The following is a 14,157-nucleotide window of genomic DNA, read 5'->3' on the forward strand; positions in this document are numbered from 1 at the left end:
GGTCATCATATTCAGTCTTCTGATTTTTATTTTCCCAAATCAAAACCATTCACAGTCTGGCCCGAATAAGCAAACAACGAACCTACAAAGCCAATCAAAACGAATTCAAAAACTCCTTCCCATGGACGAGATACAGACGCCGATTCTCGACAGAATCAGAGAGCTCATCTCTCCATTCACCTTTGCAGAATTAGAACATGATTTTTTATTCGACGTTAATGACCGTCAGTGTTTTGGCAAGACCAAGTCCTTGGACGGCAAACGATGCTACAATCTGCTGCAGAAAACAGGCGACCGATACTCGAAGCTCATGAGTAGCCTTTCCAAGCTGAAACAGCTGGCCAAGGCCTACGAGGACAGCTGGGACGACAATGAAGGACACGGAACTTTCCCAGTTGACAAGTTCTGTGCACATCTCGTTACGTGCATCGATCTCCAGTATTGTCACCTCCACAAGAGCAAGCCAATAGCAGCGGTGGAGGCATTGCAGAAGAGGTTGCACGCGTTCTATCAAAACCGAGCGCAAAGCAAAGAATCTGATGGCGACACTGATGACGACGCTTCTTCGGTGAAGTCCGCCGCCGGTGACGATTTGCGCCGCCTGACGGAAACACCGACCCATTCGTCCACTGTCACGCCGAATACCACGCCTCAGTCGAGGAGGGTCAATAAGGTCACATTTCCACCCAAGAGCACGCGTGGCGCAGAAGCCCATGAGAGCGGCATAAATCACGCGCTGGAATGGGTAGATGACGATGATCCCGCCCCTCCTTCAACACCAACTCCTAGCAATAGGCAGCGGAAATACGCAGCGACGACTTCAGGGTCAGCGCTGAGTTTGGATCGAGCGAAGCGACAGACACCACAGAAGGGGCAGAAGCAACAGCAGCAACAGGAGACACAGAGACCGCAGAAGGAGCAACTCAATGAGCAGCCACCGGTATTGGATGGACCTTTTATTGCCAACGAGAGACAAGAACCCCAGGGTGAATCTAGTGTCCCGGCACCCAACCATTCATCTCCTGTTGTGGCTTCACCGGGCGAAATCGAAATGCTCGCGGAGAAGGTCGAGGCCATTTTGACAGTTTCTCCTTCTCCTCTCCAGCAGGCGGATTCTCTGCCGCTGCATCCCGACCACATGTGCTGCAGAAGCAAGGACATTCGACCGGAAAACGACGAGGACTGCTACATCGGAACCAACTACATCAACATCATCAGGAACATGCAGACTGGGTACGCACACTACAAAAAATGCATCGGCCGAATCTATGTGCTCCGCAGCGCGAAGCGGTGCGGCCTCTTCAAGATTGGCTTCTCGGAGAGAGACGACTTAATGAAGCGCTGGGAGGAGGTACCTTGCAAGACGGAGGCAGTCATTGACGGTCGGGAGCCAGTGTTTGTGAGCGAGGCTGCGTTTCCAGGCGCCATAAAGGTCGAAACCCTCGTGAAAGCATCTCTACGACATCGGCAGATGAGCGGTCCGTGCGACTCGTGCCATGATTATCACTGCGAATGGTTCCGGGTCGAAGAGGATATCATCCTTGCCTGGTGCACGCATGGACGGCGTACGTCAAGTCCGAGATCTACAGCGCGACAGGACACCCGACTGGGGCGTACGACGAATTTGCCCACCAGCTGTGGTGCATCACACCAAAACGCATCCATGCGATGGTTGACAACACACCGCCACCGCTACCACAACCACGGGCAGACGCTGAGGCGACGACACCCATCTCGGCTACCGCTCCGGGCGCACCACCCGACAATGGCAGCGCCAGCGGCAGCGGCAGCGGGGGCCGCCTCACAAAAGAAACGCCGCCGCAGCCCAAGCCGACGCCAATGGTGGCAGCAGCAAAAACCGTTAAGCGAGTCGTGCGCAAAGCCATGACCTGGGACTCGGCAAAGAGCTCCCCTTCAACGATGGGGTGGGAGGAAAAAGGACAAGGCTTTACTGTGGTGGTCGAGGAGGTAGACGAGCTCGGGGATCTAGACGTAACGGATGGCCGCCGACGTAGCCTCCGCAAAACTCAAAGGGCATCGCAGGTTGCTTCACAAGTGACGTCCCAGATCCAGTCGAGCATTTCTGAGATTGTGAATTGGAGAGGGCGGACGTCGAAGCGGTCGTAGACGCGCAGGAGGAAAGAAGTGTGTGTGGCTATGTGTACGATTATTCTTGTTGTTATTGTTCTTGCTGTCGTTCAAGCCGATTTTATCTCCAACGTAAGCTGTATATTATTTTGTAACATGGCGTTCTATAGACGTTTTGTTAATGACTAAATCCTAAGACTCCTCTCACCGTTTACATAGTACAGTGTGTAGCATGTACTGGTATAATAGCAGCTGAGGTAATAGGCGTCTGGAATGTCACCTGCTCGGTCGGAATATACTCGGAGCTCTGTACGGGCAATCAAACAAACGTCGCCGAATCGAGAAGGGTAGAGTATGGAGTCCAGAGGTTCGTGGAGATCATTGTTTAAACGACACATTCTGGATTTAAGTAAACAATATAAAGACTTTTACACATATCTATATGTTCGTTACCAGAGTGAAAAACTGCCCTGCCGGTGGCCACCGTACACGCGCCTGATCCCTGTATTCCTCTCCCGCTATCACCACCGCCGCTATACCTACAGTCGCGGCCGGCGCGCCCAACGTGTTGGGCGCGCCGCGACAGCACGACGCCGTGGAACAATAGCCCCGTCACCCACGCATGCTTGGCGATTAAATGGCCTTTGCATTACGACCACACCGTCTCACTTTTTCTCTTTCTTTGTGAAGGAAGGAAAGTCCAAGGTGCTGAACGTAAAGTAGGAGCATTATGACTAAACTTTGACTAATCGCTGTGATCTCAGAAACGACTTTCTGCCAGCTGTGACGCCTAGTCGTCCAAAGTGACCCGTTTCAGCGTCACTTGTCTTGGCACCAGCCTTCTTCTCAAAACACAAGCCAAAACACCAATGTCGTCAAACAGCAGCTGCATGTCGTCGAGTGAGGGCACGAGCCCAGAGAGCGGCTGGAATGGTGATGGAGTTGTCCCCACAAAAGACGAGCTGTCAACGACATTGTCCCACAGCCATTTGGAATAGACGAGGCTGTTGAGTAGAGCAAGCGAGAGCCATCTACACCCCGGCGCCGTCCTTCCGAAGCGTCTATTAAATAATATTCCGAAGCTACCAAGTCGCCTGAAGGACATGCATTCGATTACCGGAAAAGCGACCTGGCACCTGCGCTCGTCTGGCTGCGATGGCCCCGCGACAAGAACGGGACCCGAGCGGCAGTGGAAGCTATCTCCACGAGGTGGTCTACCTACGTTTTGGTCTTTGTCCAACGAAACGTCGTTTACATATGTGCAGAATCCCACCAATGCACTAGCACCTCTGTTCCTAGCCTGGGCCTACATCCTCTCGACGTCTCTGCTCGAGAGACAGGGGATACCGACGGTATACACACCGCCACAACGAGCCCCTCCCAACGGAAACAAGGACCAGCGACACGAGGAAATGTATATCAGTATTGGACGTGCCTCGGCAGCAGAGAGACAATGGTGGAGGGCATTGGTGGCTCCGGGGCATGGCTGGCGGCCCTCGGGCCAAAATCCGCCGTGGATGCTCGCGTACACTGGAAACAATTCGTTTGCATATTGAAGCTGACGATACGAGCGCCGATAATGGTCGCCCCGATCTGGAACTGGAATCAATGTCTCCGCCGTCCAGTGCAGAAGCTGCGCTGTACCTGGTGAGATTTGCCTCTGTCTACGATCTCGACGACCAGCCCTTACTATTCCTTTGCACAACGAGACACGGTCGGCAGTCACACTGCCAAAACCGTACGGATTAACAGCGGCGTTGTCTCGACAAAAACGAGCCGATGTCCCCACACCGTGCATCGATGACCAGTGCAGAAATCTAGGCTATTTCATGACGTTAAGCTCAAATCCTCGTTTCCTGTCATCTGCCCTGTGGGGTATCTTCTGGGAGCCTGGTGTTGATTGCAACCATGTCAGCGCCTGGCTCAAGCCGATCCACGAGACAGTTGAGCCTTTGGTCCTAGCCGGTGACTTGGAGCGCCTGGCGCATCTCTTTGCTCTCCGATGCCCGGCTGTGTCCCCGCTCTGGTATGGTGTCTTGGCTTGCGGCCAAACCAAGACGTTTCACGCCATACTTTGCTTTTCGGCAACGCTACAGTCACCGTCGGTTTACTGGCCAGTGCCGGAAGTGGCCGTTTGGACACAATCGCCACAGTCGTTTATGGATGAATGCGGCACAGGTCCGTACCTGGTATTTGATTCGGGTACGCATTGGGCAAAGCGGGCGGATGTATGGCGCCTGCGACACGAATTCTGCGGCATTGAACCCTCAGACATGCCGTTCCGGAATACGCCACTCTGCCCTTGGCCGCCGTTTGGCACAATGAGGGACGACGAGATAGAACCGCCGGTACGTAAACACCTTCGCTGTAACCGCCACGAGTGGGAATATACATCCTGGACTTGGGTTATCGGAGGCAACGAACAACGCGCGGGACGTGGCCTTGTGTTAGAGGAAGATGAAGGATGTTCTGGGCGAGATGATATGCGAGACCAAAGGCCGGTTACGGAAGGGCAAGCTGTCAACTGTCGACATGTTCAAAGGCTGGACCAGACTGCCTCTCGACAGGCCGTAAGCGATATTTTTCGCTGGGCGGCAACAGAGATGGAGGTATCCGGAGATTACATATACCGACACCCATGGGTATGTGCCCATCTCGATTTGAGTATGGGCGGGAACGATGTAATTGAGGCCAGTAGCAGTTCAACGAAGCCCAAGACAGACAAAAAGCTTTTTGTTGAAGAGTGGCTTGCGGGACAAAATCAACGTCACCGACGCCGTCGCCATCACAGCCATCCCAACGGACGTGTACGTTTAACTTTGTAGTTTTAAGAGTAACAGAGTACGAGGTCACAGCTTTCTGTCCAGACTTGTCAAGTACTCTCATCTAGGTAGTCACTCTGATTCCTAGGAGCGGGGAATCGAGCGTGTGTAAAAGGCTCCAACCACATCTCCCGTGACAGAGGGGTGATAAATTGCCGAAATTTTCTTTTCTTCCGAACCACGCCTGGATCTTAACGACTGGCTGATAAACGTGTCTGCTTAAATGTCTTACTTGTATGACAGCTTTTAGGTCTTGTTTTATTTATTCCTTCCGCTCCGTCCTGTTTCTTGTGCTGTCTTTTGTAATATTCTCACGAAATAATATGTTTGCGTTCCGGCCTCCTCGGCTTCGTCACGCCAGAATGGGTAATAGCAACTGGGGTCTGGGCCGGCCTGGATTTAATATTTCTCATAGGTATCTGTGAGTATTTGCGGTTTAAATATTGTTTTAATCGACAAATATATTTAACTTTTCTTTTATAAAAAAAATACGAAATAAACTAATAATAACCGTATAAAAACTTTCTTTTCATACAAAGAGGAATAAACTTTTATCCCAAGTACCTTATACGTCCACTGTAATAAAATACGAGACCATTACCGCCATTTTATCTAATCCTAAACCTAGTTTGCAACGCCGTCTACAACAAGTCGGAATTATACATCTGAAAGGATTGTCCTAACATAGCCTTCTTTGCAGAATAGTTAGCTTCCTCGATGTCGTCGTCATGGGACGGGTGCTTCAACATTGCCGTTTCCGAATCGCACGGGGTAACCGGGTTATCAGGGTCCGATTTTACATGCGACCGCGTGTAGGTCTCAATATCCGCGAGAACGCTTGGTGACAGATGCTGCCAAATGACTACGCTGGTCATTAGTGGAGAAATCACAGCGGCCGGCAGACGCAGCTCGACAGCCATGCGAATCATCTTTTCCACAAACGCAACCGTTGCCACCCGGTCTGCCTCCGACACGGCTCTGGGTGGAAATGCGTCCCACGTACGGATATAGTGAAGAATGTCTATCATCTGGACTCTGTTGTTGTCGGCAGACGTGTCGAGGAAGACGTCGACAAGCTCAAAGACGGCGCGGAGCTCCAGTCTGCTATTGGGGCTCTGGGGTGCCTCGGGCCTCGACGAGGTGTTGCGGACGCCGAGGTTGGCATCTAGGAAGCGGTAGACGACACAGCTATAGACTGTGCCACTCGCTCTGAAGATCGGTGCTCGACTTGCGCCGTGCCGCAAAAAGAGAGCGAGCACGCTGGCCACACCACGGCTCGAGAAACCTATTACCGAGTTCGCATCCACAGAAGCGAGCAGAAACCTCCACGGCGTAGTCGTGGCAGTACACGACACGATGTCATACGGCGACGTCGTGGTAGCCCCCGAGAGGATGCGTTCATTCGGGTCGCAACCCGCCTCGAGGAAAATGGCTACCAAGCGTGCATCGATCCACCCGAGATGACGAACCGCCGTGCCCAAGAGAGACACGCCGCCGGCATCGAAGTAGGATTGGTTGCTTCGCAGCTTTGCGACGACATACGGCGTGACATGTGGATCCAGAAACGCGTGGCGCAGCCCGGGGGGTGGCAGCATGGGTTCTTTGGCCATACTCGACTTGGGCCCGGAACTGGATGATGGATCGTCTACATCGGCTTTGAAAACGACACGGCTATTGACGATCCTGTCAACGGCCACCTGCAAAGTAGGATACGTTCCAAAGGGCTCGTCGTGCTGAACGTTTGAAATGGCATCCACCAGGCGCGTTGTTGTTTTTTCGTCTTCGTTCCATGCAAGACCGGTGTAGGCGAGACTTTGAAGGAACAGCACTTCCATGTATGCAACATCCGCGGTGTTGGTGGACATGGCAACCGTGCGCGCTGCACAGCGGAAGAGAAAAGAGATGGCTTTGAGTATGGCCACGGTGGGTACGAAGCCCGGCATCGCTTTGCTCTCGAGGTAGTCGCGCATTGCGCGTGTCTTGAGAAAGTCGTAGACGGTGCGGTGGATAAACCCGACGTGCGAATTGAAGCAGTGCACGAGGCCACCACAGCGGGCATTCACCCTGCGTCGGCACGCGTCGGCGAGTTCTGGACGCGACTCAAACCGCGCAATGTCAAAATCCGGTGGCCAGGTCAGCGCGTAGTTGGGGTCTTCAAGCTCGTAGCCGAGAACGTGACACACCATGAGCCCCAAGATGGATTCGTATGCATCTACGGCCGCCAGCAGTGCATGTGCCATGTACGTGTGGTGAACCGCATCGACACGGCCTAGCATGTGTTTAAAAAAGGGCTCCAATTCGGTCGGCATGGCCATCAAACGTCGCTTGATGTCGTCAAAGGTGTCGCCGTCAATGACGCCGTCTTGGAGCGACTTTGAGACGAGAAATGCCCACAAAAAGACGCCCTGGGCGTTCTCGGCAATGTATTTGACGAGGGTCGCGACCTGGCCAGCATTGATGCCCATGGCTTCCCACTGGGCGATGCTCTGCAGGCGACTCTCGGTGAAGAGGAGAATGTCGTTGTATGTGAGCGTGTGCACTTGAAGTAACATTGGATTCGGTCCGCTGTTCCTACCAAATGCGTCCTCAAAGACATTCCATGGCCGGCTCGACACGCAGCACTGGATGCTGTCGGATGCCGCGAGGCTTTTGATCACCTCACACAGCTCGAGGTGGTACCCGGAGTTTTCGTCGCCACAATACTCGTCCAAGCCGTCAATGAAGAAGCAGCAGCGGATCGGCATCGCAGGATGCTGGGCAATCTGCAGCAGCCCTTGGCGCAGCTCGCGGATGGTCCACTCGTCGTCCGCAGACATGAACGTGTAGTTCGTGTTGACCGACCAAGGCGCCGCAGTCGACTTTGACAGACGGTGTGGGAACACGTTCCGCGCCAGCTCGGGGCAGTGGCTCAAGATATCGAGGAGCAATTGCTGCAAAAGACCCTTGAATGATTTCTGCATCTCTGTCCCGGCATTCCAAAAGTAGTGCGATGCAACAATCAGCCGTTTTCCCGCGGCCTGGGTTTGAAGCAACTCTCGCGTCCTCGGATGGTCTGCAATGAACTTCATCAGTGTCGACTTGCCAGAGCCGGGCTTACCGCTGATCCAGAATATGCCTCGGCCAGACTTGAGCCACGTCGTAAAACTGTCTGATGCAGCCGTGTTATCAGAATTTTCAAAGACGACTGGACCAGTCGAAACGTTGCCTGAGACGGCATCTAGTTTACCCGTGTTTCTTTCGTCGGAAAAGATCCATTCGAAAGTAGCCTTGTGGGCGTCGGGTATGGCTTCGTGTCGATGCCTGCGTGCTTTGAAATGAAGGCTTTTGAGGAGATCTTGTACCCATACTGCCAAAGTAATGTCATCTTCTGCAAGACTCAGGTCGTTTACAATGTCAGAAAGGCCTTCGACGTCCGCCGGGCGGACAGGTTGTGGTTTTGATTCGTGTATCGTCTGTATGGAGACGGGCTGTGCTGTCTTGTCTGTTGAATGTGTCGACAGAGCTTGGATCTTGTGCAGCAAAACGTCAAGCCGGCCGGCTATGTCTTTGAATCCGCTTGACTGCTGCGATTCCAGCCAAGTATTCTGGGTGTGTAGGGCTGCGACAACCCGTGTCATGTACGTTTGCCGTTCACTGTGTCTGACGTTAGTAATCAATGGCGACGATAAAAACAAAAGAAAAAAGAAAAAAGAAAAAAAAGGAAAAAAAGAAAAAAAAAGAAAAAAAAAGAAAAGAAGTAAGAGTGAATAGAACGTGGGAGACCGACTTGAGGAGGGGCAGAAAATGCAGAGCAAGGAGTTCCTGAAACCGCCGAAGTCGTTCCTCGAGGCTTTTGATTTTCTTCTCGCCCCAGACCATCCTCACAGCCGCAGCAACGCTCTTGAGACGACGCTTGGACGAGCCTGGATCCACGCGCAGGCCGCGCACAACATGCAGAAGCTGGTGACACACATCCTGGCAGTCCGCCGCGATGCCCTCGATGGCGGCAATGTGCGGTCGGATCGCCTTGGCATGCGCCTTGCCGAGTGTGTCCACCGCAGCACTGCCGCTGACTGGTGGCCGATCGGACGCACCGTCATCCGTGAACTGGAGGTCGGACGCAAAGTTGCAGAGTGTCGTGTACGCGTGTTCGAGTTCGAGGTTTAAGGAGGTCGCGCCTTTTGCCGACCGTGCAATCTCAATCGACGTGCTGAATAGTTTGAGCCCAAAGTCCACAAACTGGACAATGTTGGTAGCAAGACCCAACGCCGTCAGTGGGTCCAACATTGTTCGTCAGAGCGGCTGGGCCTCAGCCGGCGTGCAAGGGAGGGGAAAAGCAGGCCTGTATGTCGTATTGGTAACAGAGTCAGGAAGCGACGGACAGTAGGTTCATTTTATGTTGTGTCGGGGTGCGGGGAAATGTTCCATACAGAATACAAATACGCCATTTAAAAAAAGGCTTCGACAGTCTTTGCGCAGTCAGCCAAAGCTGTGGCTGAATTTCACAAGGCCGAATGGCACCCCTGTCAGCCAGAGGGGCTATGCTGAGTCTCGGTGCAATGTTGACCAGTGACAGATTACCTACGTTTATTGGTTTCGGCTTGACGTGGTGGCCTGATGATCCAGCGTGGAAAATTGAATATGAGTCAGTGAGAATCGCAGCTTTGTTTTGCACCCCCACCGAATCTGTCAAAACGGTGCTTTTCATGTCCAAGCCCTGGGCCAGGGCCCTTCAGTGGAAAAAAGGCGCGCAAACGCCAAGTTGCCTCTCGTCGTGCTGGTGGGCGGTTTAGCGGGGTATCTACGGTGGACTTAGGCCTAGACTAACTAGGGGTTTAGGCATCGTCCGCACGCGGCTAGAGACGCACGGCCCGTATTTAGTGGAGACCCACTGGGATTAGTGGCGCTGTTAGTGAACGCCAACTCGCAAAAATGGCAGCAAAACCAGAGCGCAGTGGAGGCGACAAGTGACAGAGGCCATATTGTGTCGTTGGTTTTCTCCCCTAGCATCAAGGTCTCATATCAAGATCCTGATAAGCGACGACAACATAAGACGGCTCGACCCGTTTAACCCGGCCGTGGCACTTTTGCACCATACTAAGCAAAGGAGATAGGCAGGGTAGTTTGCAGTACGTTGTTTATTATCTATGGTTAGTCTTGGGCAATGCGCAGAGCAACCAGGCCCATCGTGAAAATCCCAGGCTGTAGAAGGAGACCAAATCCACGTTTCACGAGGTCCATCTCTCTTACCTCGACGAACAAAAGCCATTCCACTCTTCTTCGGTGACATTATTCAAATTGTGGAGAAGTGGATATTGTCGCTTCAGTTCCTTCACCCAGCCTCTGCGGTCTGCCACTGCCTTTCTGAATACTCGTGCGCCAAAAGCCAGGTCGTACGAGTACCCAAAATAGGACTCGTTAATTTCGATACCAGGCCCGTCCATGGAAAGATGGAACGATTTGAAGGATGTGCTGGGGCATTTTCGTAGCGTCAATGGTGCGCTGCATGGCAAATTTGCTGCGTTCAAACACGGCCGAAAGGTCGCAGAGTAAAGTCAAGTCCGCGCCGTCATGCGCTGCGAGATGGGCAAAACGGCACGCAATATCGTGGCAGTTCCAGTACAAAGCTCGATACGGGGCTGTAGTTTGCTCAGTTCCCACTCAGAGTATGCCTTGCACTAACAGATGTATGCCCCGAGGTCAGCCTTTCAACTCCTTAGTCCTTTATGAAAATTTTTGCGTTGTGGTCGTGTTAAACCGACACAAACCATACATGACACTCACACGGTACATTCGGCCCGGCATCGGTTTTGTCCGTGGAAGCAATATATATCATGGACACGATGCGGCGCGCAAAGTCGGCGTTTGGCTGCCGGCCAGGTTGATCCGTGGCCATTCGCGGGCCTTGGTGTTCATAAATACGGCATTGCTGTAGCTTCGCATGCAACGAGAGGGTTGAGTCGGCACACACGCCGTCGTCAATGACAAAAATGCCAAGGTGACTGCAAAAATGGAACTTGTCGTTGGGTGAGAGTCGGGGAACAGCCGTGGTTTGGCGTAGGTCGGTCAGGTCCGTCAGGTTCAAATTTGGCACGCCGGTAGAGAGAAACTGCGAGGCGTATATGGCAAAAAATTGGCCACACCGACAGGGCTTTGAAAGAGAAAAATGTGCCGGCGTACGTTGTTTTCCATTTTGTGATTGTCGTACAGCTAGAAATAGAAACACTTGGATTGAATAAGCAGATTATTTTAATGATAAGGGAAGGGGAGGTCGACAAGAAGCCAGAGGAAAGATACAGGGTAAGAAAGAATAAAAGGCAGGGGTCAAAAAGGACGGAGGACGAAGAGTGAAGTACACTGACGAGTTCATAAAACAAAACAGCAACTGTGCTCTTCCGTGTTCATTTTTCGTTTCCCGGTGCTGCGCAAGACTCTGGAAGGCTGTCAACCTTGGGTAGCAATTCCAAATGCCAACGTAACATACTGCTCGAAAGTGCAGTTTTGGGCATGAAGCCATACGAGGTCCTGTTTTGTCAGTAGAGTATGACAAGTATGTAGCTGCAGTAAATTACAAGCGTTTTCTTGCTGCATCATTGGATCAATGGAGGAGGTGGTTTGTCTCGTGCCGCTTAGAAGCCTTCGTATCACAACGTGCAAGTAGCGACATCAGGGGCGACTTCAGCGCCAGGGAAGACAAAAATCTGCTTAAGCGAAGATTTGACCAAACCTGCTATGCAGACCAAGTCTAATCTGAGCCCCGCCATTCAACAGAAAACGCAGTGTGTTTCGACCTCCCCGTTTCCTTTATTTTGTCTCGTTTGACTGAGCTCGCTTTTAATCACGTCTGGGACGGCATCCTCATGGAAAACAAATCTTTCGAGGTCCAGCTCGGCCGCCGTCACGCTCACCGACATGTGGTGCGTAAAGGGACGGCTGGCTTCGCTTGTTTTGATTTGAACTGAAGAAGACCATCATGTGTTTTTGATTTGTCTTTTGTCTGTAGTTTCGTCTCTAGCTTTGTCTAGTGTCTCTTCCGGTTGTATTCAGTTTTGCCTGCGTTGAACAAACAGAAGTGGATACGCTGGTCTTGTTGCTGCTACTTGTCTAAAATTCCAGCCCTTGCTGAGCATCGCCGTTTGTGGCGGCGGCAGAAAATGGACAAAGCCTGGCCCAACATGGTCTGTGTTCCACTGCAGAGGAATGGGAACGGTCATTGGAGACGGCCTTGGAGGCGCGAAAATCGAGCGAGTTCACGTGCAGCACAATACGAAAATGCTACGACTGCCATTCGATCACGACGGAAGAGGCGGAGACTGCCAGTGAAGAAAATGGCTCGGAGCAGCGCGCAATGGACGTGCACGGTTTGCTGTAAGACAGCACCAATTCACTCACGGCGGCCTATGATTCGGGGCGTCCGGGCGGCGGCCGGGCCATTGGTATCGCCTTTTCGATTTTCGTCTTACACTTTGATTTAGTATGCAACTCTACATGGGCTGTCTTCCAAATGCAGACACCGCTCCTGGCTCTGCGCATGGCCACGACGAAAATGATGGTGCGGAATGGGCCTTGGCGCCCCTCAAATGGTAGGCAGCCACAGCGGACTGATTAACAATTGTTTGTCATTCCCCAGTCCGGAACGACGACGGTTGGCGGCTTGCCCAAAAGGGACATCGTTGCCACCACGCTTACTCAACCTGTCTTTGGGCCGGCGTGTGCATGGACTTTCCGAACCCGAAACTTTCCTCGATTTGCGCGAAAACGCGAACACACGAATATACGCTCACGAACTCACAGACATAGGAACAATCACATCTACATCTTCTGCTCAATTGTTGCATCAACCACTTCTATAAATGCGGCATCAACCGGCCCAAATTTACTCAAAAATGCTTCTGCAGAGCCTCCTTGCGAATCACAACAACCAGCCGGCAAGCTAAACAGACTACATTCTTTTTATTTATTTGCCAGACGTTACCAGCCCTTGACATGGCTACTTTTTCACTCCCCGCCGGCCTTCCTGAAACGGTCAAGGCCGTCTTGCAGCCCGACATCCAGACGACTGACCTCGTCCTCACCACGATCCCGCTGCCCAAGCCCACACACCCAGACGACGTCCTCGTCCGTGTCCATGCCTCCGCGCCGTGCAACGGGGAGCTGCTGTGGGCCAAGAACTATCCGGCCATGATCCCCGCGGGCAAACTCGCCGTGGTCGGCCAGGACATGGCGGGCACCGTTGTTGCGGCGCCCGCTGCCTCGGGCTTCACGGCCAGCGACGAGGTGTTCTGCCGCATCGACGCGGCGCGCCCGGGCAGCGCGAGCGAATACACGCTGGCACGGGCCAGCGAGCTGGCGCGGAAGCCCAGGACGCTGAACTGGGTGGACGCGGCATCGGTGCCGCTGAGCGCGCTGACGGCGTGGCAGGCCGTGTTTGAGCAGGGGTCGCTGGAGGCGGCCGGGCTCCGAGGCGACGCGGCGGCGCGCCAGCGCAACGGCGCCAAGCGCGTGCTCGTGACGGGCGCGTCCGGCAGCGTCGGCCGCTGGGCCGTGCAGCTGGCGGCGCTCGCGGGCGCAGGCGCTGTGGTGGCTCTCGCGGGCGCGGCGCAGGGCCCCAAGGCAGACGCCGTGCGGGCTCTGGGCGCGACCGAAGTGGTCAGCTACCGCGAGACGACGCTCGACGACTGGGTGGCTGCGGACCGGGCGGCGCGCGAGTGCGATCTCGTCGTGGACATGGTCGGCGGGTCGACGCTCGCCGGCTGCTGGAGCGTCGCCAAGGCCGGCAGCGGCGAGCTCATCAGCGTCAACACGCCGCCGGACATGGCCAAGCCCGCGACGCTGAGCAGCAAAACACTGGGCAAGAGCCTCTTCTTCATTGTCAGCCCGCGCGGCAGCGACCTGGTCCAGATTGCCGAGCTCATTGATGCCGGCAAGCTCAGGCCCGCGGTGGACCGAGCCTACGCCATGGAGGACTTTGCGGCGGCGTTTGACCGGGTCGAGAGCGGAAAGGCACAGGGCAAGGTGATTATCAAGATCAGCGACGAGGCATGATCCATCCGCTTTGTGATCACAATGTCAGCGGCCATCAGCCATCACGAATTGGGAACACAAAAACTCCTCTCCGTATAGAACCCGAAAAATGTACTTGACAATGCTTGGCTTTGAAGTTGCATCTGTGCCCCTGTGCTATACAGTATTCCACAGATTACCCTTGGAGATGTGACACGAACGATCCAGGCAAACAAGGCGTTTGAAGTGGTGGTCATTGCATTGC

The 14,157-nt window shown here is 53.6% G+C and overlaps 3 protein-coding genes across 3 annotated transcripts; 2 read left to right on the plus strand and 1 right to left on the minus strand.

The window, feature by feature from the left end:
- Positions 1-121: 121 nt before the first annotated feature.
- SPBR_04792 (uncharacterized protein) lies at positions 122-2,127 on the plus strand (the record flags this gene model as incomplete). The annotated part of the gene is made up of 2 exons (XM_040763069.1): positions 122-1,478; positions 1,598-2,127. The coding sequence occupies 2 exons, from the start codon at positions 122-124 to the stop codon at positions 2,125-2,127; spliced, it is 1,887 nt and encodes a 628-aa protein (XP_040615289.1).
- A 3,424-nt stretch (positions 2,128-5,551) lies between these two features.
- SPBR_04584 (uncharacterized protein) lies at positions 5,552-9,176 on the minus strand (the record flags this gene model as incomplete). The annotated part of the gene is made up of 2 exons (XM_040762861.1): positions 5,552-8,494; positions 8,775-9,176. 2 exons carry the CDS (start codon positions 9,174-9,176, stop codon positions 5,552-5,554), a joined length of 3,345 nt encoding a protein of 1,114 aa, XP_040615290.1.
- Positions 9,177-12,875: 3,699 nt separating this feature from the next.
- SPBR_05137 (uncharacterized protein) lies at positions 12,876-13,934 on the plus strand (the record flags this gene model as incomplete). The annotated part of the gene is made up of 1 exon (XM_040763414.1): positions 12,876-13,934. One exon carries the CDS (start codon positions 12,876-12,878, stop codon positions 13,932-13,934), a length of 1,059 nt encoding a protein of 352 aa, XP_040615291.1.
- Between the last annotated feature and the right edge of the window lie 223 nt (positions 13,935-14,157).

Source organism: Sporothrix brasiliensis (assembly GCF_000820605.1).
Source record: "Sporothrix brasiliensis 5110 chromosome Unknown Cont21, whole genome shotgun sequence".
Taxonomy (NCBI): domain Eukaryota; kingdom Fungi; phylum Ascomycota; class Sordariomycetes; order Ophiostomatales; family Ophiostomataceae; genus Sporothrix; species Sporothrix brasiliensis.